Raw genomic sequence first — 25,119 nt, 5'->3', positions numbered from 1 at the left:
CGTGTTATCAACGCTGATTAACTTTTCAAAATCAACACCTCATTCAGCTTTCATCCCAGGTCTGCATCACGACCCTAATTCACCCGTAATGCAGGTAAGACGGTGAAACAGCGTCGCGATTTCAACGTTGATCCAATTTGCAAAATCGAAAGGTTATTCAACGTTGTTTCAACCCTGGTACCTGACGTTGTTTCAACGTTGAATCAACGTTGAAATGCCGGCTTGGTGTGATCCATAGCAGTGAAAACGAAAGTGATAGTATTTATTGGGCGTATGCTCTGAACTTGTTTTGGATTAAGTGGAAAAGTTTAGCTCCGGGCTTCACAAGCTTCACTTCAGATCAGACGGGTCTCCTTGCTGCGCAGAAGAATTTGGTAAGAAAGATACAGGCTAATGTATTTTTACTGTTTCACTGATGTTACAAATGTTTATAGAATGTTTTTTTATTAAACTTTTTGCGCGATATAAACTCGTAATTTTGATTTTTTTTTCTCAGAACAGCGAAATACTGTAGTTATAAGTTAGCTAAAGTCAGAATTACGAGACATAGCCTGAATATGCATAACTGAGATGCGAGATATAAACGCACAATTGCGAGAGAGAGAAAAAAAATCAGATTTGTTTATATCGCGCAAAAAGTTTAATTCTGAGTTTATGACTCGTAATTTCGAGTTTACAATATCTGTCACGATGATATTCCCGCAATTCTGAAAAAAAAAAGAATAACCGGGAGATAAAAGAAAAATCGCAATGACCTTTTTTTTTTATTATTAAGTGTCGAAAACGGTTCTCTATAAATGTCGCATGGATGCTGAAGGGTCATTTTGCAATTATTTGCACATCTTGATTGAACTTACTTCAAACTTTTCTTTGTACAGAAGTGAATTTGACATTTGTGAAGGAAACAGCACTGTCTTCTCAGTCTTATAATTCCTGAATCAAAGGTGAGATTGAAAACATGTAAGAGTCAGTTTTCAAACAATAGCAATTTATTGTTTTATTTTTCCATTTTCATTTAAGATTTACATTTTAGAATCAGTGTGAAAACACACAAGGAATTTTTTTTTTTTTAGACACATACGGTGCTTCTCAATAAATTAGAATGTCAAAATGTAATTATTTTGTTCTTTTAATTGATGATTTTGGCTCACATTTAACAAAAACCTACCTATTCACATTCAATCTCAACAAATTAGAATACCACTATGGGATTAGAATCCTGCCAAATATATTGCAGTCACAGATCGAAAAATAATAAGCATAAATAAAATATTTAAAAACACGTGTAAAATAATAATGCAGAAAACTGATAAACAAATGCAATTTTTGTAAATAACAAACAGGGCAGTCATGGATTACACAAAACTGAAACATGAAAATTTCCAAATCTCAAACAAAATCAGGTTTCCTGCTCATATGTTATTTTTTTTTTGTGTGCTTGTGGTTTTTTCCCCTTTGCTCTTCTTTCCACGTTCTGCGCTTGCATTTCTAAAAGTTGCAGTTTGAGTTTCATGTAAATCAGGGGAGGCTTCAGTGTCACCATTGGCAACAAGTTCTAGATTGACAGCTGCGCCTCTAGCCAATGAGTCCAAGGGGGAGTTGACGTCACTCCAATGCGATTCGTGGCTGCTGTGGCAGGCGTGTGAAGATGGATAACCAGCGTCAGCAGACAAATCCCGGATGATCTCAGGTGATTAGCCATAAATATGTTGTTAGTGGGTGACAGAAACATTCCCTTTGTGTATTATGATATTTTCTGCAAGCACTATGTAGTCCGAGTAGGCCGATATCCTGTTAACACGTGTCTTGTTAGTTTGGTTTATTTACCAATACTTTATATTTTAGGCAGTTGGGCTGCATGATAAATCACACGCAATATTTAATTTATCTTGTCAGTAAAGCCGGTTCTTGTAATCAGCGGTAAATCTCCATCACCTGCGCGCTTTCACAAGGAGCAGCTGCTGATCATTCTGTGCAGCTGCTTCAAGTCGAACGTTAATGATGCTCCTTGTGAAAGCACGCAGGTGATGGAGATTTACCGCTGATTACACAACCAGCTTTACTGACAAGATGCGCATTAAATATCACACGAAGGGAATGTTTCTGTCACCCACTAACAAAATATTTAAGACCAATCACACTAGAGACTGACATTGATTGTAAACAAAATCACTATCATGGGATTGGGACAGGACAGGAAAAAATGTTGGTGGGACCTGGAATCGTAATAACACTTTGATCCCCAACTTTCTACACAAATATAGCCTACCTTTTAAATAAATAAAGTATAAACTATATATTTTAATTTTGAACTCAATTGTACTCGCCCTGTGTCTTTATGCTGTCCTCCTGTTTGCTTTAATGTGGCTGGGAAAGCAGAGATCGGTAACGGCCCACTTATCATTCATAGACCTCAAATATAGCTTTTCATCGAAAATAAATATGTAGTAATAACTTTATATGGCCGCTCAATCTAATGTTGACCTACAGAAATGTGCGCTATTGAAGTGTGTGTGGACACTGAACAGCAGGACAGATGGAGGCACCAGTGCTCTCACTTGCTCTTAAAATGTGAACTTGAGCGAGAAACTCCATGTATGAAAAATAAATCTATAGAGAGTGCCACTCTCAGAGAGCAATGTCTATGCTCAAATGAAAAATAATAAAGTAGAAAACGTGTGTGGAATGCACAATGTGCATTGTTTAAGACTGCTTTCAGTTCAATAAAATAACAAAAAAATTATTTAACTAAAGTGGGCATGCTGTGATCTGTGCTGTATAGTTTCACTGTAACTGGCAGATTCCGGCAGAAAAAAATAAATAAATACAACATGGGAGAGGGAGAGATCGTGAGTCATTCCGGGAAAATGGGACGGGATTTTCCCCCAGTTTTTTTCGTGGGATTGGGACGGGAAGGGATCTTTTTTCGCGGGAGGGGGACGGGAGAGATTTGAAAACCCACTCCTGTGTCACCATCACCCTCTACTTCACACACACACACGCCTGCCACAGCAGCCACGAATCGCATTGGAGTGACGTCAACTCCCCCTTGGACTCATTGGCTAGAGGCGCAGATGTCAATCTAGAACTTGCGGCCAATGGTGACGCTGAAGCCTCCCCTGATTTACATGAAACTCAAACTGCAACTTTTAGAAACGCAAGCGCAGAACGTGGAAACAAAAGCAAAGGGGAAAAAACCACAAGCACACAAAAAAATAACATATGAGCAGGAAACCTGATTTTGTTTGAGATTTGGAAAATGTTGAATTCATGTTTCAGTTTTGTGCAATATAATTTTAAATGCGTTTACATTTTTGATTTACGCTTATTATTTTTCGATCCATGACTGCGCTTTTTGTTATTTTAAAAAATTGCATTTGTTTTTCGGTTTTGTGCGTTATTATTTTACACGTGTTTTTAAATATTTTATTTATGCGCATTATTTTTCGATCTGTGACTGCAATACATTTGGCGGGAAAATAATCCCATATACCTCATAATAAATAAAAAACATTTAGTGAATTGTTGGCCTTCTGGAAAGTATGTTCATTTAGTGTACATGTTCTCAATACTTGGTAGGGGCTCCTTCTGCTTTAATTACTGCCTCAGTTCGGCATGGCATGGAGGTGATCAGTTTGTGACACTGCTGAGGTGGTGTGGAAGCACAGGTTTCTTTGACAGTGGGCTTCAGCTCATCTGCATTGTTTGGTCTCTTGTTTCTCATTTTGCTCTTGACAATAGCCCATAGATTTTCTCTGGGGTTCAGGTCTGGAGAGTTTGCTGGCCAGTCGAGCACACCAACACCATGGTCATTTAACAAACTTTTGGCACTTTGGCAGAATGGGCAGGTGTTAAATCTTGCTGGTAAATTAAATCAGCATCTTCAAAAAGCTGGTCAGCAGAAGGAAGCATGAAGTGCTCCAAATTTTCTTGGTAAATGGGTGCAGTGACAATGGATCAAATCCATCAGATGACATTGCTCCCCAAATCATCACAGACTGTGGAAACTTCACACTGGACTTTAAGCAACTTGGGCTATAAGCTTCTCCACCCTTCCTCCAGACTCTAGGACATTAGTTTCCAAATGAAATACAAAACTTGCTTTGGACTTTGGACCACGGAGCAACAGTCCAGTTCTTCTCCTTAGTCCAGGTAAGACGCCTCTGATGTTGTCTGTGGTTCAGTAAATCTCTTGACACGTCTGTGTGTGGTGGCTCTTGATGCCTTGACCCCAGCCTCAGTCCATTCCTTGTGAAGTTCACTCAAATTACTGAATCGATTTTGCTTGACAATCCTTATAAGACTGCGGTTCTCTCGGTTGGTTTATCTTTTCTTCCACACTTTTTCTTTCCACTCAACTTTCTGTTAACATGCTTGGATACAGCACTCTGTGAACAGCCAGCTTATTGCCAATGAATTTTTGTGACTTACACTCCTTGTGAAGAGTGTTAATGGTTGTCAGAGATACTTTGAAGACTCAGGAAACCTTTGCAGGTATTTTGAATCGATTAGCATGTCATCATATTCTAATTTGTTGAATTGGTGGGGTTTTGTTAAATGTTAGCCAAAATCATCACAATTAAAAGTCCAAAGACTTAAACTACTTCAGTCTGTGTGCTTTGAATTTATTTAAAACATGAGTTTCACAATTTTAGTTGAATTACTGAAATAATTGAACTTTTCCACGACATTCTAAATTTATTGAGAAGCACCTGTACATACATATGACACAAGAACAGAAAGAACAATTTAATAAGTCTAAAGAAAAAACAAAAAATAATAATGTGGTAAAATCTGGAAAATAAGATTTATGTACAGATTTGTGCATTATTTACTGTACAGTTGTATAAATAGGAATATGCATATATATTTACATAATATACTTGAAATGTCAATTGCTGGAAATAGAGGACATTTCAGATTTATGTGCATATTTAATTTGCAGAAGCACAATATTACTTTGAAGCGTGCAGGGCAATTAATTTAGAACTTGAAAAATAAGTTAAATATATTTGTACATATTTATTTGTATATTTGTAACTGCATAATAAAATGTTTAGTTGACAGACCATTTGACCTCCCAACAGATAAAACAGGACATCAAATAAAAAATAGGCTAAAACTGTTCATTAGCACTGCATTAACCTTAACACAGTGGGGAAACTCTGGAAAGCCTGATTTGATAACATTCATGTAGCTGCATGACCAAATGGCATTTCAGGCTGTCAAAATGCCATAACATTAGAATCTTTTTCCTTCTGTGCAAAGATCATCTCATAGCTGGACTCTGAATGAAGAAAGAAGAACGAATAAGCCTACTACTCAACAGCCCCAAGAGCCCCAGCAGTGGAAAGACCCTTCAAGCAAAGAGTACATGTGGCTATCCAGCGAGACTATATGAGCATATCTTGTTTAAAAGAGCTTATTTCTATTGATGTTTGCTGCAAAATATCACACCATGAATGTGGCACATGCAGGGCACTCCTCAATGAGACAAGCTGCTCTTATTGTGAGAGCATGAATCTTGCTTCTCTGCACGTGCGGATGATTTTCTTTAAAGATAGCAACCCTGCACTTGGACTCCGGTTTTCTTCCTCTCAGGAGCCTCGTATGAGAAAATGTTGGAGTTATGGGGCAAAGCAGACAGGTCAGAGTGACTCACACTGGCTCAGATCCCGCATTTTCACTCCCCCCACAGCGGGAAGATTTTGAGGAAGATTTTGCTGATGATACTGTGTCATTGACAGCTTTTGATGGAACCTGTCCCCTTGCTGCATAGAAAGCCAAGTGATGCTAAAACCAGTCTAGTCTCTGAACTTATATTCATCCTCATAAAGGTTGTTGAGGAGCTCAGCTTGTAGTGGTCTACTACATATGACACTGCCACAGCTGGCTTGATGAATGGTTTCTGCAGGCTGGGTGCCGCCAGTGACTTCCAAGTCAGAGACCTGCTCTGTTCTTTCCTGAAGTTCACAATGAGCTTACTAGGTCTTGGCATGCCCCCTTCCTGGTCCATGTCCAATTTTCAGTCTCGGCCGCCTTCACCAGTAGCTCTTCAAGTTGCAGGCCTCATTGACAAACTTCAGTCCTGGGCAAAGATACTCATGTTCTCTGATCCCAAAAATACAGTATCGTCTGGCCAAGGGCGCTTGAGTCCCATCAGCTCTCAGTGAGTCAGGCTTTTACAGCCACTACTTAATTGTTTCTAAGAAGGACAGTTGCCTCAGGCCTTTCTCAAAATGAGGCACCTGAACCATGCCCTGATGAAGTGGCCATTCAGAATGTTGACTTTGAAATAGATCCTCTCTCATGTTTGACTAAGGGACTGCTTCTTATCAGTGGATCTGAAAGATACTTACTTTCACATCCAGATATCCCCTCATAACAGACCGTTCTTGAAATTTGCTTTCAAAGGAGTAGCTTAACAATATACAGTTCTCCATTCTGACTGTCCCTGGCACCACGCACCTTTAAAAAATGCATGGGCATGGCCAAGTCGGAGCACAAGATTGTGCACACAGATCTCTGCTCCTCAGCCACTAGGAATGCCTGGGGCTCAGGATCAATTCAGCCAAGTGCTCCCTGTCTCCCAGCTAGTGAATCGCTTTACTGGAAACAGGTCTCAACTCAACTTAGATGTTCGGGACACCTCTACCTCAGAATAACCCACAGATGTGTTGAAAGGTCCCTTGCCTGTATCAGACAGGTACTGAGATGGTGCTGGTCTCCAGAATGAAGATAACCATGACAAATGCTTCCAACTCAGGTAGGGGAGCACTGAACTAGGCAGACCGGCATTCGGCTCCTGGTCCAGCTTGGAGCAATGCCAGTTTATCAACTGCCTGGAAATAATGGCATTATTTTCTGGCACTCAAAATCTTCCTGTGAAAGGGGTGCCACGTTCTGGTCAATTTGGAAAATGTGACAGTTTTGGCTGACATAGACCACCAAGGTGGTCTTAGGTCATGGCCTCTTTACAAGATGGTTGGGTGCCTCTTCATATGGGCATAGAGAGACCTGCACTTTCTGAAGGTAGTGCATGTGCTGAACAATTTAAACCAGAGGGCACTCTGGTGAAAATCACTGTGGTTCCCCAAATTAGTACAGCTGCTGATAAAGAATCACCTCTCTCAGGCACATGGAGCAATTTTTCACCCCAGCATCTAAGGCCCCTTGATAGGACCCTCTGCAGCTTCAAGGTCCATCAAAACTATTTCAGAGGGCAGAGTCCTGTCTACTAGATGTCTCTATGACCTCAAGTGGTCTGTCTTCTCTGGCTGGTGTGCCGTTTGAAAGGATGACCCTTTGTCTTGTGACATTACGTCCATATTGTCATTCCTACAAACGCTGCTGGATAAGGGGCACACCCCTTCCACACTTAAGGCATATGTGCCAGCTTTTGTGGAAAACCAAGCTCCCTTGACCAGTCAGTCAGTATAAAAGAACAACTTCATGAAGTTGTGAAGTTTTTGAGGGGAGCCAGGAGATTGAATCGTCCTTAATGTTCCGTCCTGGGACCTATCCATGGTCCTCAGGGATCTTTGAGGCCCTGTTGCTTAATTGAGAACTCTTTCACTTAAGACCGTCCTACTGCTGGCTTTTGCATTGTTTAAGTGATTGAGTGACCCACAGGCACTCTCTGTGAGTGCTTCTTTCCCTGAGTTTGGGACTAATGACCGCAAAGTCATCTTCAAGTCAAGGCATTGCTATGTGCCTAAGGTGCTCTCTACTCCATTCAGAGCACAGGTTATTACCCTCTCTGATTTTCCTGCTTTGGAGGATGAGCATGGTGTACAATTACTCTGCTCAGTTGTGCTCTCAGGATATATGTGGAACTCACTAGCCAGTCTTGCGAAGCAGTTCTTCATGTGGCTAGGACGCCGGTCTAAAGGGCCGTCTGTTACAAAGCTTAAGATTATCCCATTGGATAGTAGATGCCATAGTGTTGGCTTAAACCTCATTGGGCTTACAGTGCCCCATTGGAGTGAGGTCCCACTCCACCAGGGGTATGGCCTCATCATAGGCATGGTCCAACAGTGTTTCCATTGGTGTTATCTGTGCATCAGCCAGCTGGACTTCGCAGTCTACCATTTCTAGGTTTCACAGCCTTCAGCCACAGATTTTGTTCGCCTAAACAACCGATGCATTTTTGGCCCTGGGCCTCACTTATTCTAGGTTAGTTCCAGCCTAATATTAGCCCACACAAACCAGGATGGCTTTTCGCTCTGCGCTTGTAGCATGGCACTATTGGATATTGTTCCCCATAGTATTGGAGTAGTATGTGAGTGAACCGTATTTATAGGGAAAACTCTGGTTACTAATATAACCTCAGTTCCCAGAGATAACGGGAATGAGCATTGCATAGCTGACCATGCTACAGTACTGCCACTTCTCAGTCAAAATATTCTGAGGAAACAGCGCTCAGCACTGACTGAGACAAAATGCCATTTGTTTATGCAGCTCATAAATGTCAAATCAGGCCTCAGTATTTTGGAGAAACTGAGTTTCCCATAATGTTAAAATGAATATAATGCTCATTCTCACAATATCAGGGTATAAAGATTAAGTTAGTTATAGAGCAATTTCTTTTTATAACATTTTTGAATTTGACATGTTTTTTGTGGTTGTTGTTGTTGTTTTTAGATGGCTATGTTTGATGATTATGATATAATAACTCTGGAGGACCTTGAAGATATTAAAGAATCCATATCTACTCAGGATCTCCCAACAGCGGTAAACACAATCAGAGAAGTCCTTGAAAAACAGGATCTTGTAGAACTTAACATTGGTGTGACGGGGGAGTCAGGTTCTGGAAAATCTACCTTTGTCAATGCATTCAGGGGTTTAGGGGATGAAGAAGAGGACTCTGCTAAAACTGGCCCTGTAGAAACCACTATGGAGCCTGAAGCTTATTTTCACCCAAAATATAAAAATGTGAAAGTGTGGGATCTTCCTGGCATTGGAACACCAAACTTCAAAGCCGATGAGTATCTTAAACTTGTTAAGATTGAACGCTATGATTTTTTCATCATCATCGCTTCAGATCGGTTCAGAGAATGCCACATTCTGCTGGCCAAAGAGATCGTGAGAATGGGGAAAAGGTTTTATTTTGTTCGTTCCAAGATTGACCAAAGCATTGATGCTGAGAAGAAGAGTAAGAAGAAAAGCTTTGACCAGAAAAAGACATTGGATTCCATCCGAGAGGACTGTGAAAAAGGTTGGTTGTTCAGTTGGTTCACATGGTTTTTGTTAATAGTTTATTATAAAAAATGTATTGACTTATTTCATGATGCACTTTCCTGTTTCTGTCTAGGTCTGAGAAACATCGGTATAGAGGATGCTGTCGTGTTTTTGATCTCTAGCTTTGAGCTCGGCAACTATGATTTAAATCTTCTGCAGGATAGAATGGAGCAAGAGCTTCCACAGCATAAGAGATTTGTGCTGCTGTTGGCTTTGCCGAATATCACACTGGAGATCAATGAGAAAAAGAAGAAAGTATTAGAGGAAAACATTGGAAAAGTTGCCTTACTGTCTGCTTTGGTGGCTACAGTCCCTCTTCCTGGTCTTTCAGTTATTGCGGATTTAGCTATTATAACCAGGGAGATAGAAACATACTACAGTGTCTTTGGTCTGGATGATCCTTCCCTGCAGAAGCTCTGTGAAAGATCTGGAAAGACCATTGAGGAATTCAAAAGTCTTATGAAATCGCCACTGAGTGGTGGGATAAATCCAGCTTCAATATTATCCTTAGCGGGTGCTGCATCCCTGGTTCTGGCTGAAAATGCAGTTGAGTATGTTGTGAGTCTAGTACCCTTACTTGGTTCTGTGGCGGCAGGAGGAATGTCATATATGACAGTCTCAGAAATGCTGAAGAGAGCTCTGAATGACATAGCAGAAGATGCCAGAATCGTGCTCATGGCTTCAGTGCAGACTGAAGTGTAAACACAGAATGTGACACAGAAACTACATGTATTCAAGTAGCATCTGCTTTTATTCAAATTCAATTTCTGTTAGTTAACTAAATGTGATCTTGTATTTCTTATTTCGTTAACTGAAATTTACAACTGAATGCTACAATCATGATACATTACATTTCAAAACATTTATCACTTTACTGTTGTATTCAGTTATTTTCTCAATATGATATAAGGCAAACGTTTGACTATAATTTCAGTTTGATTCCTTTTGAGGAACAGTACTCGTTTTGCTTACGTGTCCAAGATAAAGATCAGAACAGGATGTTCACATGTACTGTACAGGTTTTAACAATTTATTGAATGGCAGTAAAATGAAAACAAGTTTAGACCAATGAAAACTTAGTGTTTTTGCTGCACCTATATTTACATTTACAGCAGGTTATGTTTTACAACATACTGTATGCATAGTAATAAATTATACAATTAATATTTTATGGTTTGTAAACAAAACTGACAGTGGCAGTAAAGTTTCACTGACTCACACTTAAATCGGCAATCTCACTCCTACAGGTTTATGCCACTTCATAAGTGTGATTGATCAGGAATTTAATTAAACTACTAAAATAAATAAAAAATGTCTTAACAATAAAATAACACAGTGATGTGTTCTTTATTCTTCCCTCAGTTACATCCATTTAACAAATTTACAGCATATCATTTATATAATTAGGTCATGCTGATACTAATTTAACCCAATACAACTTCATTTTGCATACTAAGGTTTATTATAACATTACTGTATTTTTGATCAAATCAAGACTATTTAGACAAGTGTGATTAAGCGTCTAACCAAGCAGATATAAATAAACTTCATAATAATAATGGTGTAACCCAAATTTGGACCTCTGTCTTGAGGGCATTGGCTACGTGCTTAAAAGTACAGAACAGTCTGTTTCTGAAGGTCTCAGTTGAACTTTAGACCTTAGAAGACGTATGTGCATCATGTATTTAAATTTGAGGTTAATTTACAGTCTTCTGAGCAATGCTCAAAGTCCAACAAGCAACAACTATCTGCCGACTGTTCTGAAATAGGGAACTGAAACCAGACTGCAGAGCTCATCAGATATTTTTGGATTAATGATTTAACACCTCTTGATATTTGCTGCATAGACGGTTTTTAGTTTTAATCACGAGTTCCTTTGTTTGGCAGAGCTATAAGAGGAGGCAATGTACCCCTCCTGGTTTAGCTCAGGTTGAGTTCAGACTGGACCCTTCTAGCTGGACTTAGTCTTTGCTCACCTTCTTCTTTATCTTTGATTCCGGGCTCACTTGAATACTTCAACTTCTCTCAGGTTTTATTCATCTCAGATATGATTATTATTATATTATTTGTTATTATATGAATATTAGTATAACTTTTGACTTTGGATATACAGGTATTGTTGTATACTTTGTATTATTATTTTTAACATCTTGATTCCTTTTGAATATTATAATGCATTTTGTATTACTCTTAATTGGGCAACACCCATCATATATGGATTGCTTTTAAAACTATATTAATATTGGGATTTGTATTTTCTATATTTGAAGCTGATTTTAATACTTACTAAATCTGTTTGTAAGTTATGAGTTGTATTCTCATTTCCTATATTCTTTGAATAAATTTGCATACTAAATTACCACCCCCACCGTCTGACGTGGATTTAGAGTAAATTTTTTGCATCAAATAATAACTAGCTACAAGTGTGATGTGACATTTGAAATCAGGTGAGATGCACATTGAACAACTCACTGTTAGAGTATGTTAAATGAATGCTTACATGTGTGTGTGTGTGTGTGTGTGTGTGTGTATATATATATATATATTGCTGTTCGACTAAGATCCTTTGCACAGATGTCGTCTCCATTGTCTAAAAGGCCTGATTTGACCTGTAAATGCAACGCTCGAGTGAGTCGGCTGGATGATGCATCATATCAATGGCTTCGACCTGTGGTACCCACTATCCTCTACATGTCTTCACACTGTCCTCCACCCCATGTTCTCCACTGTGGAGTGAATACCCTTAATCTTCGACCGCTGTGTCAGACAGCGCAGCTTCAGGGAGATTCCTCTTTATATAACACGCACTCTCTGCTAAACAAAACTTTTTTACTTTACATGCCTTGAATAAACTATGCATCACAGAAACCTGAATTAAACCTGTAGACTTTAGTCCTTTCACTGAGCTGGTGCCACAGGGCTGCAATTTTTTTAATTGTCCTTGGTTATCCGACTGTGGTGGTGGGGGGGGGGGTGCAGGGGGTTAGCAAAAATGTTTTTATAGACTCTCACCTCTGTCGTTCTTTATCAGTTGGACTCATAGTTGTTTTGAAGTCAGTTGTTTTTACTCGCTTTGGACAACCCAGTGGTTTTTGCAATTATATTTAGGACACCTCATGTAAACAAGGATTTTCTTAATGAATTTGCTGAATTCATGGGGAAATTGTCATCAATCATGATACAATCCTGATCTTGTGGGGTTTTAACATTCACGTCTGCTTTAAATATAAGCCACTTTCAAAAGATTTTCTTAATTTATTTACTGGACACTTTTGACTTTCTGCAATGGGTGTCTGGACAAACTCATGTTCAGGGCCACATTCTGGACTTGATTTTATCCCATGGTTTATGTTGGACATTATTATCGATGATACAGGCTTGTCTGATCGTAAACCTATATGGATGGAATTACTCATAGACATTGTCCACCTCCATGATGGACTTGTATACTCACTGACCATTCAATTTTCCTCCATGTACGTTCATCTTAGTCCTAATCAGGATATCAGTTAATCTACGTATCACTTGGGTGCTGATGAACATCTAAGTCTATTAAATACTACCTATTCTAATAGGAAAAAAACAAAACAATACCTTGGCAAAATGATTTTACTCGTTCTCAGACAGACCTGTAGAAAGGCTGAACATAAATGGAAAAAAGACAAACTACAAGTTTCATATGAAATTTTAAAATGCAAAGCATTTTAATGATAAGATTTCCCAAATTAGATCTTTGGTTCATCTGTCGGCATAAAAATTACTTGATATTCCAATCACCCCTTCCTCCGGTCTGTGTTTGAGCCTGTAAACTTGAATACTCTGATTGAGATTATGTCTACTCTGAAACCTATGTGTCCCCAAGATGTAATTCTTTAACGTTTCCTTGGACAGATTATTGAGACTGTTGGCCCTGAACTGTTGTCTGTTATTAACAAATGCATCTATACTGGCACTTTACTTGGTGACTAGACTTGCCACGGTGCATCTTAAAAAAACAAACAAGTTTGGTTCTTACATTACTGTTAACTTTCATCTTATTTCAAACTTGACTTTTCTTTCCAAAATTTTCGACAGAAAGCAGTTCTAAATCAACTACAGTCTTATTTGACTATCAATTAAATCTTTGAAAAATGTCAATCTGGTATTAAATCTTGTCACAGTACTGAGTCAGCTCTCTTAAGAGTTTTGAAGGATATTTGTGATGACTGGGTGAAGGAGAAGCTGGAAACAAGTGCGAGTATGAACAAATATTTAATGAAGACAAAAACAAAACAAACTAGAACACAAACAACGCTGGGAAGACGATAATCCAAGATGGTGGAATGTGGTGAGTTGGCAGCAGGAGAGGGTGGAACAGGAACTGCGGGGAAGCGAGCCGAAGGTAAGACGTGATGATTGTGGTGGTTGCGAAGAGTGGACGAGGTTCTGGGGGAAGACACGGACATCCAACAAATGCAGAACACAACAGAAGGCAAACATGAGCTGTGTCCAAATTCAGGGTCTACATCCTTCGGAGTACTCATTTGAAGGATGTTACGTCACAGCGCCGCGACGAAGGCTGTCCAAATTCGTAGGATCCTTCAAATGCGGCCCACAAATGCGTCCTCCTTTTCCCCGAATTGGAAGGATGGGTGTGGTGGATCCTTTCGCATCCTACCTATCCCATAATTCTTTTCGGCAGGACGAAGCGAGCGGTAGCGGAGAGGGGGAGGAGTATAGAGCTCGGGCGTAGACGTCATGGAATGGTGCATTGTGGGTAACGGCGGCCATTTTAGAGGCATCGCAAAGCAGGTTTGTAATAAGATAATAGCCAGTCTCCAGAAAAAGTTATAGAACGTGACAAAAAAAGTTGCCTATACCTATACGGACAAACTTAATAATGAAGCCAAACAACGCTACTTAAAAAAAAGAGGTTGTAGGCGGAATCGATCCCTATGAACACATGAAAGTTTACCAAGCCTCAGTTTCCCTGATAATTTATCCTACCGGGTCTGTGGAGTGAGCGCTTACACCTCCGATCAATTTAAAAATGTCACTTTCACTTTTTAAAAAGTCACTGGAGGCTCACCTGCAGATCATAAATGGATCTGCAAATTAAACGTGGAGAAAACAATCTTTTTCACTAAGGAAATGTTAACATTAACCAAGCATCAGTGGTGACACACACACACTTATCAGATTCTGCGAGCTATGAAGCTTGTCTATGCAGGTTTGTTACACTTCAGGAGTAATTACTCACCTATCATACTTGCAAAAATCCACCGTTTTCCTCCGGTAGTTCTGTAATCCGGTATAATATTGACGAACATTCACCTCAGAACCAACCCTCCATTCATCAAAACAAGACGCTTAACTTCCTATTTTGAAGTTCGTTCCAGTTTTTTTATTTATTTTTTTAAACAAGTTTTTCAAATTTGTTAAATACAGTCAGCACAAAAATATCAAAAAGCAAATTAAGTTCAGGATTGGGTCAAAAGAAAATGTTTAAACAAAAAATACAGACACTAAACTGACTCCCTTACTGGCCAAAAACTAGAGAAAGCGTAATGTGTCTGTGTCTGAGTTTGTGTGTGTGTATGTGAGAGAGAGAGAGAGAGACCATACACAACATGTCTCACCATAACTATGTATTATAATATTATCGAAGGTGATGGTTTCCCTCCGTACAGTGGCGACCCAAGCCATCTGACGCCTCTTGGTGATTTCAGACACCTTGTGTTTTTTTTTCCAAGTAGGAAAATGTTGAAAACTAATATGATTCACGATGCGTTTGCCCTGTCGATCATGAAACCGATTACAGCAGTTCACAATACAGCAATACTGAACCATTTCCCAAAAAATAATCAAAATTAATGACCAAATGACCAACGTTACCTAATGCCTACTATACAGTACATCTACTTCTGTACCGCGATTCCCACAATGCATTGCGACGTGACGCAACGATCCCGACCTCTATTATTTTCGATGTTTTTTAAAAACTGGCTTTTCAAAAATATATATTTTCAGCGGTTTTCTAGTTAGGCATTTTGTTTTAGCGTTAAGCATTTTTTTTTTTTTTACATTTGTACGTGTATATGTAAAAAAAAAAAAAAAAGTTTACTTTTGTAAACTAGCTTCTTCCTTACTGCCTGTGTGAATATCCCCTTACACACAGCTTATTTGTTAGTGATTGAAGCTGTTTTAACGCTTCTAAGGACGAAAGAGCAGACAGAAGTGTTTAAAAAAGCTCCGGGGAGAGAACGATGAACTCTTCACCCACGTCTTGCTTAGCGCTGTCACGGTTGCTAGGCGACAGGATATGAGCAACGGGTAAGGGAGGGAACTGAAAGAAAGGTAGGCTGTCCAAATTCACAAACACCGACTTCCGGTTTTTGCGGTCGTCGGAGGACCCATCCTCCTTCAACCGGGTAGGAAGGATCCTAAGGAGGATGCAGACCCTGAATTTGGACACAGCTATGGTTAACGACATGAAACAACGCCCTCACAAACACAAGACGTGAGACAAGCCATAATATAGAGAGGGTAATGAGTGACAGCTGCTGATGATGACAATTAACGGAGATGCCCACAAGCTAATCACAATACTATGCTAATTACTAACCCTGGGCAGTATGGCTCTGGTTCAGTTATGCCTTTGATGAAACTAAAAGTGAATTTGTTTTGTTTGGCTCAAATGACCACTGTGTATATTATTTTGAATCTGAACTTTTTACTTCTCATAGAACTACATGTGCAAGAAACTTTGGTGTTTGGTTCGATAATAATCTTAAATTTGAAAAACATCTCCGGTTACTATCGTAACCTCGGTTCCCTGAGAGGCGGGAACGAGACATTACGTCAGCTAAGACGTATATGGGAACTTCTCCCTTCTCCACTTTTGCTGAAATCTTATTGGCTCACGCCAGCTGGGGACAGCTGGCCAATTGACGCGAAGCATGCAAATACTGACAGGTTCGCGGGCAGTATAAATTGCATGGGCGCGAAAATTACGTCAGAATCACGACTGAACTCTAGCACAGCTGATCAAACAGCGATCACGGCGGCTAACGTAATGTCTCGTTCCCGCCTCTCAGGGAACCGAGGTTACGATAGTAACCGGAGACGTTCCCTCTCGAGGCGGTAACTCAACATTACGTCAGCTAAGACGTATATGGGAACTGTATAAAATCCCGCCGTGAGAGAAGTGAAGATAAGCCCTGAACGGAGTCAATCACCTCCACGCATAAGCGATACAGCTCCAGCCAATGGCCGTGTCGCTAAGAGTGCTCGCACCTAATAGGCGGAACTAGACCAATGAGACATCTGCTCCGACCCTAACGAAATTTGCATATCTTATGCAATTAAACGTGAAGCCTGCACTAAACAGGGCAGACATAGCACATAAGCACTCAAGCATTAGAGTTAAATACAGAGTCGACAGCTTTGCGGTGACAACTGCATAAACCGTAAAACCATAACACAGAGTTAGCAACCATGGTAACTACTGTATAGCTGGTTACAATATAAACTTCAGAATAAACTTAACTCACCGAAAGTACATGTGACGCTACAGAGGGTACATCCAGCTTGTAAAACCTGGCGAATGTGTTCTGGGAAGACCAGCCAGCAGCAAGACATAAATCCTGGATAGACATACCTCTAGCCCAGGCCCAGGAGGAAGATATAGCCCTCACAGAATGAGCTTTGATGTTGAGGGGACAATCCTTCCCTTGGCATTTGTAAGCCAACGCGATAGCGTCCACTATCCAGTGAGAAAGTCTCTGTTTTGAAACAGCACGTCCCTTATTACATCCACCAAAGCACACGAACAGCTGGTCCGACTGACGAAAGGCGGCCGAGCGGTCCATATACATCGGCAGAGCCCTAACAGGGCAAACAGCGCTCTGAGCAACAGCATCGTGCGAGGCTGACGGCTCAGCAGATAAGGCGTAACCTGGTCTCGGCCGGAGAGTGACATTACAGTCGCCAGGTCCGAAACAGATGCAATCGTCGTTCACCGAAAATGCATGTAGGTCTCCAATGCGCTTCGACGAGGCGAGAGCAAGAAGCAAGGCAGTCTTCAGGGAAAGCTCCTTAACCTCAATAGAAGCTAAAGGCTCGAACGGCGGTAGAGCTAGAGCCCTCAAAACTAGAGCTAAATCCCACGGCGGCACGGAGGGTGGCCGTGAAGGACACAATCTCCTCGCTCCCCTGAGAAAACTGATTACCAGGCCATGCTTACCGATCGATTGCCCGTCAATCGGGGAACGAAAAGCGGCAATAGCGGCCACATACACCTTAAGCGTGGACGGCAAACTCCCACAGTCCATTCTGTGCTGTAGAAAGCGTAAAACATCCGACACGGAACAGGTCCCCGGGTCGATTTGGATGTTCTCACACCATTTTTTGAAAACTCCCCACTTCAGAGCGTAGAGGCGTCTCGTAGATGGAGCGCGAGCCTCCGTAAGCGTACTCAACACCCGTGAGTGCAGGGCGTCCCGCTCGTTTAAGGTCCCCGCAGCGGCCACACATGAAGGTTCCACAGCTCGGGGCTGGGGTGCCATATCGTGCCGTTCGCTTGAGACAGCAGGTCCTTCCTGAGGGGGATTTGCCATGGGGGAGCTATCACTAACTCTCTCAGATCCGCGAACCAGGGCTGATTCGGCCAGTTCGGGGCCACGAGTATAACTGACGCTCTCTCCTCCCTGATTTTGCATAAAACCACAGGCAGAATCTTCACCGGAGGAAACGCGTAAAGCCTGGCCTCCGGCCAACGCGATGTCAGAGCATCTCCCGGTAGAGGGGAGTGAGATAGCGAGAAAAACGTCTGACAGTGCGTGTTCTCGCTTGTGGCGAATAAATCCACTTCCGCCCTGCCGAATCGATCCCAAATCATTCGAACTGATCCTGGGTGAAGCCTCCACTCTCCTTGAGGAATCCCGTTCCTCGAAAGCATGTCTGCTCCGCGGTTCAGGATACCGGGGATGTGCGCCGCTCTTATGGAGAGAAAGTGTAGGTCCGCCCACAACAAGAGACTCGCTGCTCGATTGAATAGAGCTCTGGACCGCACGCCACCCTGGCGATTTATGTACGAGACCACAGACGTGTTGTCGGTTCGAATCAGTACATGTCGCCGCTCCAGCTTCGACCGAAAAGCTTGCAGGGCGAGGAAGACCGCTTCCAATTCTAAACGGTTTATGTGCCACGTCCTCTGTGACTCCGACCACAGGCCTGAGGCAGGTACGCCCAGGCACACTGCTCCCCAGCCTGAAGTTGACGCGTCCGTCGAGACCACGGTGCGCTGAGTCACTAAACCCAAAGGAACTCCTGCGCTGAACATATCTGTGCTGTTCCACGGTCTCAGAGTGCTGACGCAACTGTGAGTGACCGTAATTCGTTTGTGGCTCGACGACCACGCCCTCGGCGGAACTCGAGCTTTTAACCAAAGCTGTAGTGGTCGCATATGTAACAGACCCAGATGGCACACTGAAGAATCCGCCGCCATCAGACCCAGAAGCCTCTGAAAATCCCTCAGTGAAACCGACCTGCCCGGTCTGAAATGGCGCAGAGTCGATGAAATTGTCTCCATGCGCTCCCGAGAAAGATGGGCTCGCATCGCCATCGAGTCCAAACATACTCCCAGATATGTTATAGTCCGACTCGGTAAAAGCACGCTCTTCTGCATATTTACACGCAGTCCCAGCGTATCCAAATGGCGGAGCAGCGTTTCCACGTGACTGATTAGCACATCTCTTGAGTGGGCCAAAATCAGCCAGTCGTCCAGATAATTCAAGATGCGCATTCCGCTCTATCTGAGGGGAGAAAGCGCTGCGTCCACACACTTTGAAAACGTGCGGGGAGCCAGGGCCAGGCCAAACGGAAGCACCGAATACTGATAAGCCGTGCCTTCGAAAGGAAACCTGAGGAAGCGTCTGTGGTGCGTCGCTATTTGAATATGAAAGTACGCATCTTTTAGATCCACTGAGGCGAACCAGTCCCCGGGTCGTACCTGCATCAAGATCTGTTTTAGTGTTGTCATCCTGAATGCGCGTTTGTGAAGTGCTCGGTTGATGGGTCTCAGATCCAGAATAGGACGGAGTCCTCCACCCTTCTTTGGCACCACGAAGTAGCGGCTGTAAAAACCGCTTTTCTGCTCGCTTGGAGGGACACGCTCTATCGCTCCTTTCTCGAGCAGACTGAAAACTTCCTGTCTCAGAATTGAAAGGTTGTGGGGCAAAGTCAGTGACGGGACCACGCCGTTGAATCGGGGAGGTCTGCGTTTGAACTGAAGAGAATATCCTTGCTGAATAATTCCCAGTACCCACGGTGAAATGCCTGGGATAGCCTTCCACGCGTCCAGAAAATGACACAGCGGACGCGTTAGCTCTAAGGCTACTGTAGCCACTGAAGGCTTGTTTTGACCGGGGCCTTGCCCCCGCGAGGTTAGAAGCACCGGCTGGGGGGCGGCCCGTGGCGGGCATTGTGTGCTGTTGGCACTCTCGCGCCCTCGAGAGGCCATTATAATCATTGCTTGTGACTCTGCACTGTCCTGAGACAGGGCGAGCGACACAGTGTTGGGTGCACTTTGACCTGGGCCCCGCCCCCGCGAGGTTAGAAGCACTGGCTGGGGGGCGGCCCGTGGCGGGCATAGTGTGCTGTTGGCACTCTCGCGCCCTCGAGAGGCCATTATAATCATTGCTTGTGACTCTGCACTGTCCTGAGACAGGGCGAGTGACACAGTGTTGGGTGCGCGAGGAAGAGAAAGCTCTCTTTGTGAAGAGATACATGTTTTTATTGTGGAACTCACACAAACAGCATTTAAACACACATTTAGCTTGTCGCCCAAAGGAACCCGGGGGACACGAAGCTCTTGAACACGGCGCTTGGGGGTGGGGCCACCAGCGCGCTCTCTCTTCCTCTTGAGCGGCCCGTCAGGAGGATGGCTTTGCAGCCGAGGATGATGCGCTGGCTCTCTCGCGGCGCGGGCTCTTCTTCCCACTCCGATGCCTCTTCCCAGGCCCTGACCACTGCTTGTTTCGGCCGAAACGGGCGTTCGGCTCGGGGCGAGGCATCACGGCGGGCTGTCCAGCCGGTCCTAGGGCCTGACGAGGCGCTGATGAAGAGCGGGACCTCGCGGATGAGGGCTGAAGTGAGCGACGAGGCATCACGTGGCTCATGGCTTTTGCGCGCTTCTGAGTCTCGGAGAAACGTTCCGTGACCGACTCCACGGCATCACCAAAGAGGCCGGAGGGAGTGACCGGAGCGTTTAGAAGCGTCCTGCGATCCTCGTCCTTCAGGTCAGCTAGGGTTAACCATAGGTGCCTGTTAAGGACGACCATAAAACCCATGGAGCGGCCGATGGCTTGAGCGGAGCGCTTGGTAGCCATCAGCGCGAGATCGGTTGCCGCGCGCAGATCCCTTATGACGTCAGTATCAACCGCGCCGTCATCGATGGACTGAAGAAGCTTCGCCTGGAACACCTGGAGTATAGCCATGGCGTGAAGGGCAGAAGCTGCCTCCCCTGCAGCAGCATAGGCTTTGTCCGCCTGGCGAGCTGTAAACCTGCACGGCTTGGAGGGCAGGCTGCGGTCGGAACCCAACGCTGAGGAAGACGGGCACAGGTGCGCGGCAACAGTCTCCTCGACGGGGGGCATGCGCACATACACGTGGGCCTCCGCCCAGTCTACGTGTGCGAACATGGCTTGCGTGGCAGAGTGGGTGTGCGCCGATTGGGGTGCAGCCCACGACTTCACCACGTGCTCATGTACGTCTGGGAAGAACGGGGTGCTTCTCTTCGATGCGGCCTGGCGGCGGCTCGACTGGAGAAACCATGTGTCCAGCTTGCTCTTTACCGGCTCGTCAGGTGCGTTCCAGGAGAGGTCCAGCTCCGTGACGGCCTTGCCTAGGATCCTGACGAGCTCCTCCTGGAGGTCTGCAGGGCCCTCGTGGTCGGGGCGGTCTGACTGAGTCGCCCAATCCTTCTCAGATGCAGAGAGCGACATGGAGTCGTCTGCCTCGCTAGCTCCGAAGGAGACGAAGTCTGCGACGGCCCGGGGGGGGGGGGAGCTATCGTCTGGGAAACTAACAGCGCCGATCTCGTCTTGGGGCGGGGGAGAGCCCACCAGCGGCTCGCTGGCGGCAGTGGGTCTCATCCCTGCCGTTGCCCGAGCCACTTCCCTCCTGGCTCTGAGGGCGCGCACTGGCAGCTCGGCACAGTGGGCGCACGTGTCATCCGAGAAAGCTGCCTCTGCGTGGGCGAGGCCCAGGCAGGAGACGCAGAACAGATGAGGGTCCTGCGGGTCGAGGGGACCCGCACAAATCTGGCAAGTAGCTGCCATCGGATGCGGAGAGGAACGGTAGTAATCCTCTGATGCAACTTCCACGATGGTAGATAAAAGACTTCAAGCGTGAAGATAACTTCATAGAGTGAAGAAAGAGATTCTGACGTAATTTTCGTGCCCATGCAATTTATACTGCCCGCGAACCTGTCAGTATTTGCATGCTTCGCGTCAATTGGCCAGCTGTCCCCAGCTGGCGTGAGCCAATAAGATTTCAGCAAAAGTGGAGAAGGGAGAAGTTCCCATATACGTCTCAGCTGACGTAATGTTGAGTTACCGCCTCGAGAGGGAACAGATAACTGCGGTGGTCAAGTCCTGTTTTTATCATCTTCGTCTTCTGACAAAGGTGAAGCCATTTTTATCTTTAAAGAAGTCTAAAATGGTAATGCAGGCTTTTGTAACGTCACGACTGGATTACTGCAACTCATTGTATTTCAGTGCTCCTCAGTCATGGTTTTCTCATTTACAGTTGGTTCAGAATGAAGTGGCTCGGCTTCTTTATGGGAAGCGCAAACATGAGTGTATCACACCCGTTTTATTTCATTGCATTGGCTGCCAGTCAAATATAGAACTGATTTTAAACTTGTACTGTTTGTATATAAATCTGTCCATTATCAGGCTCAATAGTACCTATCTGATTTGTTACATCCATACACTCAGGCAAGAGCACTCAGATGAGAGGTGATCATGCTGTTTCTGTTGCTGGCTATAAGTTGTGGAATAGTCTCCCAATTCATATCAGAACTTCTCCAACTCTATCTGTTTTTAAGTCTCCTCTTAAAACTTATTTCTTCTCCTTGGCATTTAAGATTTAAGATTTTTTGACTTACTGTGCAGTGATCCTTTATTTTAGTAACATAGAGGTACATTACCCTAATTCACACAAGCTCTCTGTTTCTCTGTCATTATGGCTCTCTTTCTGGTTACTTCATTAATAACTGTATCAGAATTCTATTGAACCTCAGCGTCGTTTAATCATGGTGTCTGGAAAACTATTTCATACCCAGGTCTTGCTGGTGTTGAAATAGTGTGTACACCTCTAATTGGGATAAGAATTTCGTAAATAAGGTGATTGCTGCTTTACCTAGCCTTAATTCACATTATCTGATTTTAGGTGGTGATCTAAACTGTGTAATGGACCTAAATTTGGACCGATCCAACCCAAAACCGCAGACAACTTCTAAAATGGCAAAAATCTCCTTTCTTCAGTAAAGGGAGTTGAATATTCTGCTACTGTAGAATCTGATCATGCTCCCTTACTATTAGATCTCTTCATTCCATCTTATTTTACGACCCACATATGGCGATTTAATTCTACATTCTTCATTTTGGAAACATGTATCCTCTTCAATTGACAATTTATTTAAATTCAACTCAAAGAAGTAAGTCTCCCCCTCTCTCCTATGGGAGACACTGAAAGTAGTGCTCAGGGGGGACATTATTTCATATAATCCTTTTATTAACAAAGAGAGGGAAAGCAAAAGCCAACAGCTAATTTAGATGATATCCAAAATTTACAGTCAATACTCTACTTCTCCTACACCAGAACTTTATAAAGAAAGGATTGAGCTTCAAAACGGGGGACTGCCCAAGGGTCTGACAAAGACGGCCCATTTATGACAGCCTACAAAACTGCCGCTTTCTTATTAGCAGCAGGCCCTTATTGTGCATCCTGTTGGAATAAATCTTGCCGTAAACACGCTTCAGGATTACATACAATGAAACGCAGCGACCTTGACACATGCATTCCCTGTTCTTATTTACGGCATGAGCTTTCCATGCTCAGAAATTCTATGTGAAGACATCACAGGTCTTGAGGCCATTAAAGCCTTTTCGAAAGAAACTGCAGTGCTGTGATGAGAAAAAAGGGGCTATAGAAGAAGTATACCCCACTCAGATAGAGTAAGGTTTTTGCATCTGATATTTTGTTCCAAAAAAAATGGTGGCTTACAACCAATATTGGATTTACACCATTTGAATCTTGCACTCAGGATGAGCAAATTCAAGTTTTGAGGGTAAAATCTATTCTGTCTCAGATTCAACCAAATGACTGGTTTGTCACGATCGATCTGAAGGATGCATGTGTAACCGGTCCTTTTCTGACCACTGCTAATATCAACTGCGTTGTGTGTAAGAAGGCTCAGGACACGTTCACTTCTGCTCACCAAAGGGGATTTATTGACAGTAACACCCATCAATAACTTTACTCCATCTGCAGATTAATATGAATAAAGTTCAAATCTCTCTCATGGGCATTCCAAAGACATTCCTCTCATCAGCAAATACAATGCGAACTCACTTTAACAATTGAGAAAGACACAATCAACACTGAAACAGAGTATTAACATAGTACAAGAATATAAAAGAAAATAAACAATTAGAGTGAAATACCTGAGGATTAATATGAATAAAGTTCAAATCTCTCTCATAGGCATTCCAAAGACATTCCTGTATGATATAATATTTGTTAGCTAATTAATGACTCAAAACCATATCATACAGCCCACACGATATAACTTCATATTCTTAATCCACTCACGCATAAAATGTATAACACAACCCTGCATACAGTCACAGAAGCACATATAATAGAATATTTAGTCAGTTTATACACTTTGCAAACTTAATTCACTGATAAAATCAAGATCTCTGACAAACGCTTACCTCTCATCAGCAAATACAATGCGAACTGAAGAGAAGCGCGCTCTGGCTTGAAAATGGCGTCAGTAGTGCGCCAACAGGAACTTTTATAATAAAAGTCTCTAAACAATAAACAACAGTATCGACATATACTGCTCAAATGAAAACAGAAATAAATCAATAATACAATAAAAGGATTTTAGTGAAAAAGAAAAATTTATTACATTCAAACTGTATTCACTATAACTCGTTACATTCACCCCTTCCGGATTTCACTAAAATCCTCACTGACTCCACATCACCTGGTACAGGTCCACAATGAAACATTCATTAATTCAACTTGTGAGTTACCCATTAATGAGTCAAGAAAAACCTCAGGGTGATCAAGCCTAAGATCATCTTGGAACATTACGATGCCTGGTACACCATAATATGACCTTACCCTCAAATCTCTTGTTTGGAGTCATTATGTCTTTCCATCACACAAAACAAAATACAATAGATTACTTCTTAAAACAGAGAAAGAAATGATCCAGATCTCTTCTTCAAATGACTCCCTACACCTTGGAGGTTAAAAGGCTTCTTCACCATTGACTTAATTAATCTGTTCACTTTCTTCACAACTCTACCTGCCCTTGTTCTGACACCCTGAACATCAGGAACTGGAACTTGAGTGTCAGTGTCAATTTGAATGTCAGCCTGAACTTGTGTATCCATGTCACTGTCAAGGTTAACCTCAAGAGATGTTGGACTGGTTTCAGTTTCACTTTGAGGAAGATCCCCGTTACTATTCTCTTTATGATTTGTGCCCATGGCTTCCTCAACATCCAAGTTCTGGACTAGAGGGCTTTCAGACTCTTGATTAACCCATCTCATGGTTCTCTCCTCCAGGTCTGGTGGATCGACGTTTTCGACACAG

General features: G+C 42.9%; 1 protein-coding gene across 3 annotated transcripts; it reads left to right on the top strand.

Annotated features, from left to right (window-relative positions):
• The first annotated feature begins 221 nt into the window (after positions 1–221).
• Positions 222–11,602, top strand: LOC113039464 (interferon-inducible GTPase 5-like). 3 transcript variants are annotated; one of them, XM_026197362.1, is made up of 5 exons: positions 222–374; positions 879–944; positions 5,269–5,370; positions 8,644–9,217; positions 9,314–11,602. In XM_026197362.1, the coding sequence occupies exons 4-5, from the start codon at positions 8,644–8,646 to the stop codon at positions 9,940–9,942; spliced, it is 1,203 nt and encodes a 400-aa protein (XP_026053147.1). In that variant the 5' UTR covers positions 222–374; positions 879–944; positions 5,269–5,370; the 3' UTR covers positions 9,943–11,602. The 3 variants fall into 3 exon arrangements, with proteins under 3 accessions (XP_026053147.1, XP_026053154.1, XP_026053139.1); XM_026197354.1 differs by lacking the exon at positions 5,269–5,370 and having other exon boundaries at positions 223–374; XM_026197369.1 differs by lacking the exons at positions 879–944; positions 5,269–5,370.
• The last annotated feature ends 13,517 nt before the right edge of the window (positions 11,603–25,119 follow it).

This window comes from Carassius auratus, chromosome 2 (genome assembly GCF_003368295.1).
Source record: "Carassius auratus strain Wakin chromosome 2, ASM336829v1, whole genome shotgun sequence".
Classification (NCBI taxonomy): domain Eukaryota; kingdom Metazoa; phylum Chordata; class Actinopteri; order Cypriniformes; family Cyprinidae; genus Carassius; species Carassius auratus.
The sequence above is the reverse complement of the archived record's forward strand: the minus strand, read 5'-3'. Positions and strand labels throughout refer to the sequence as shown.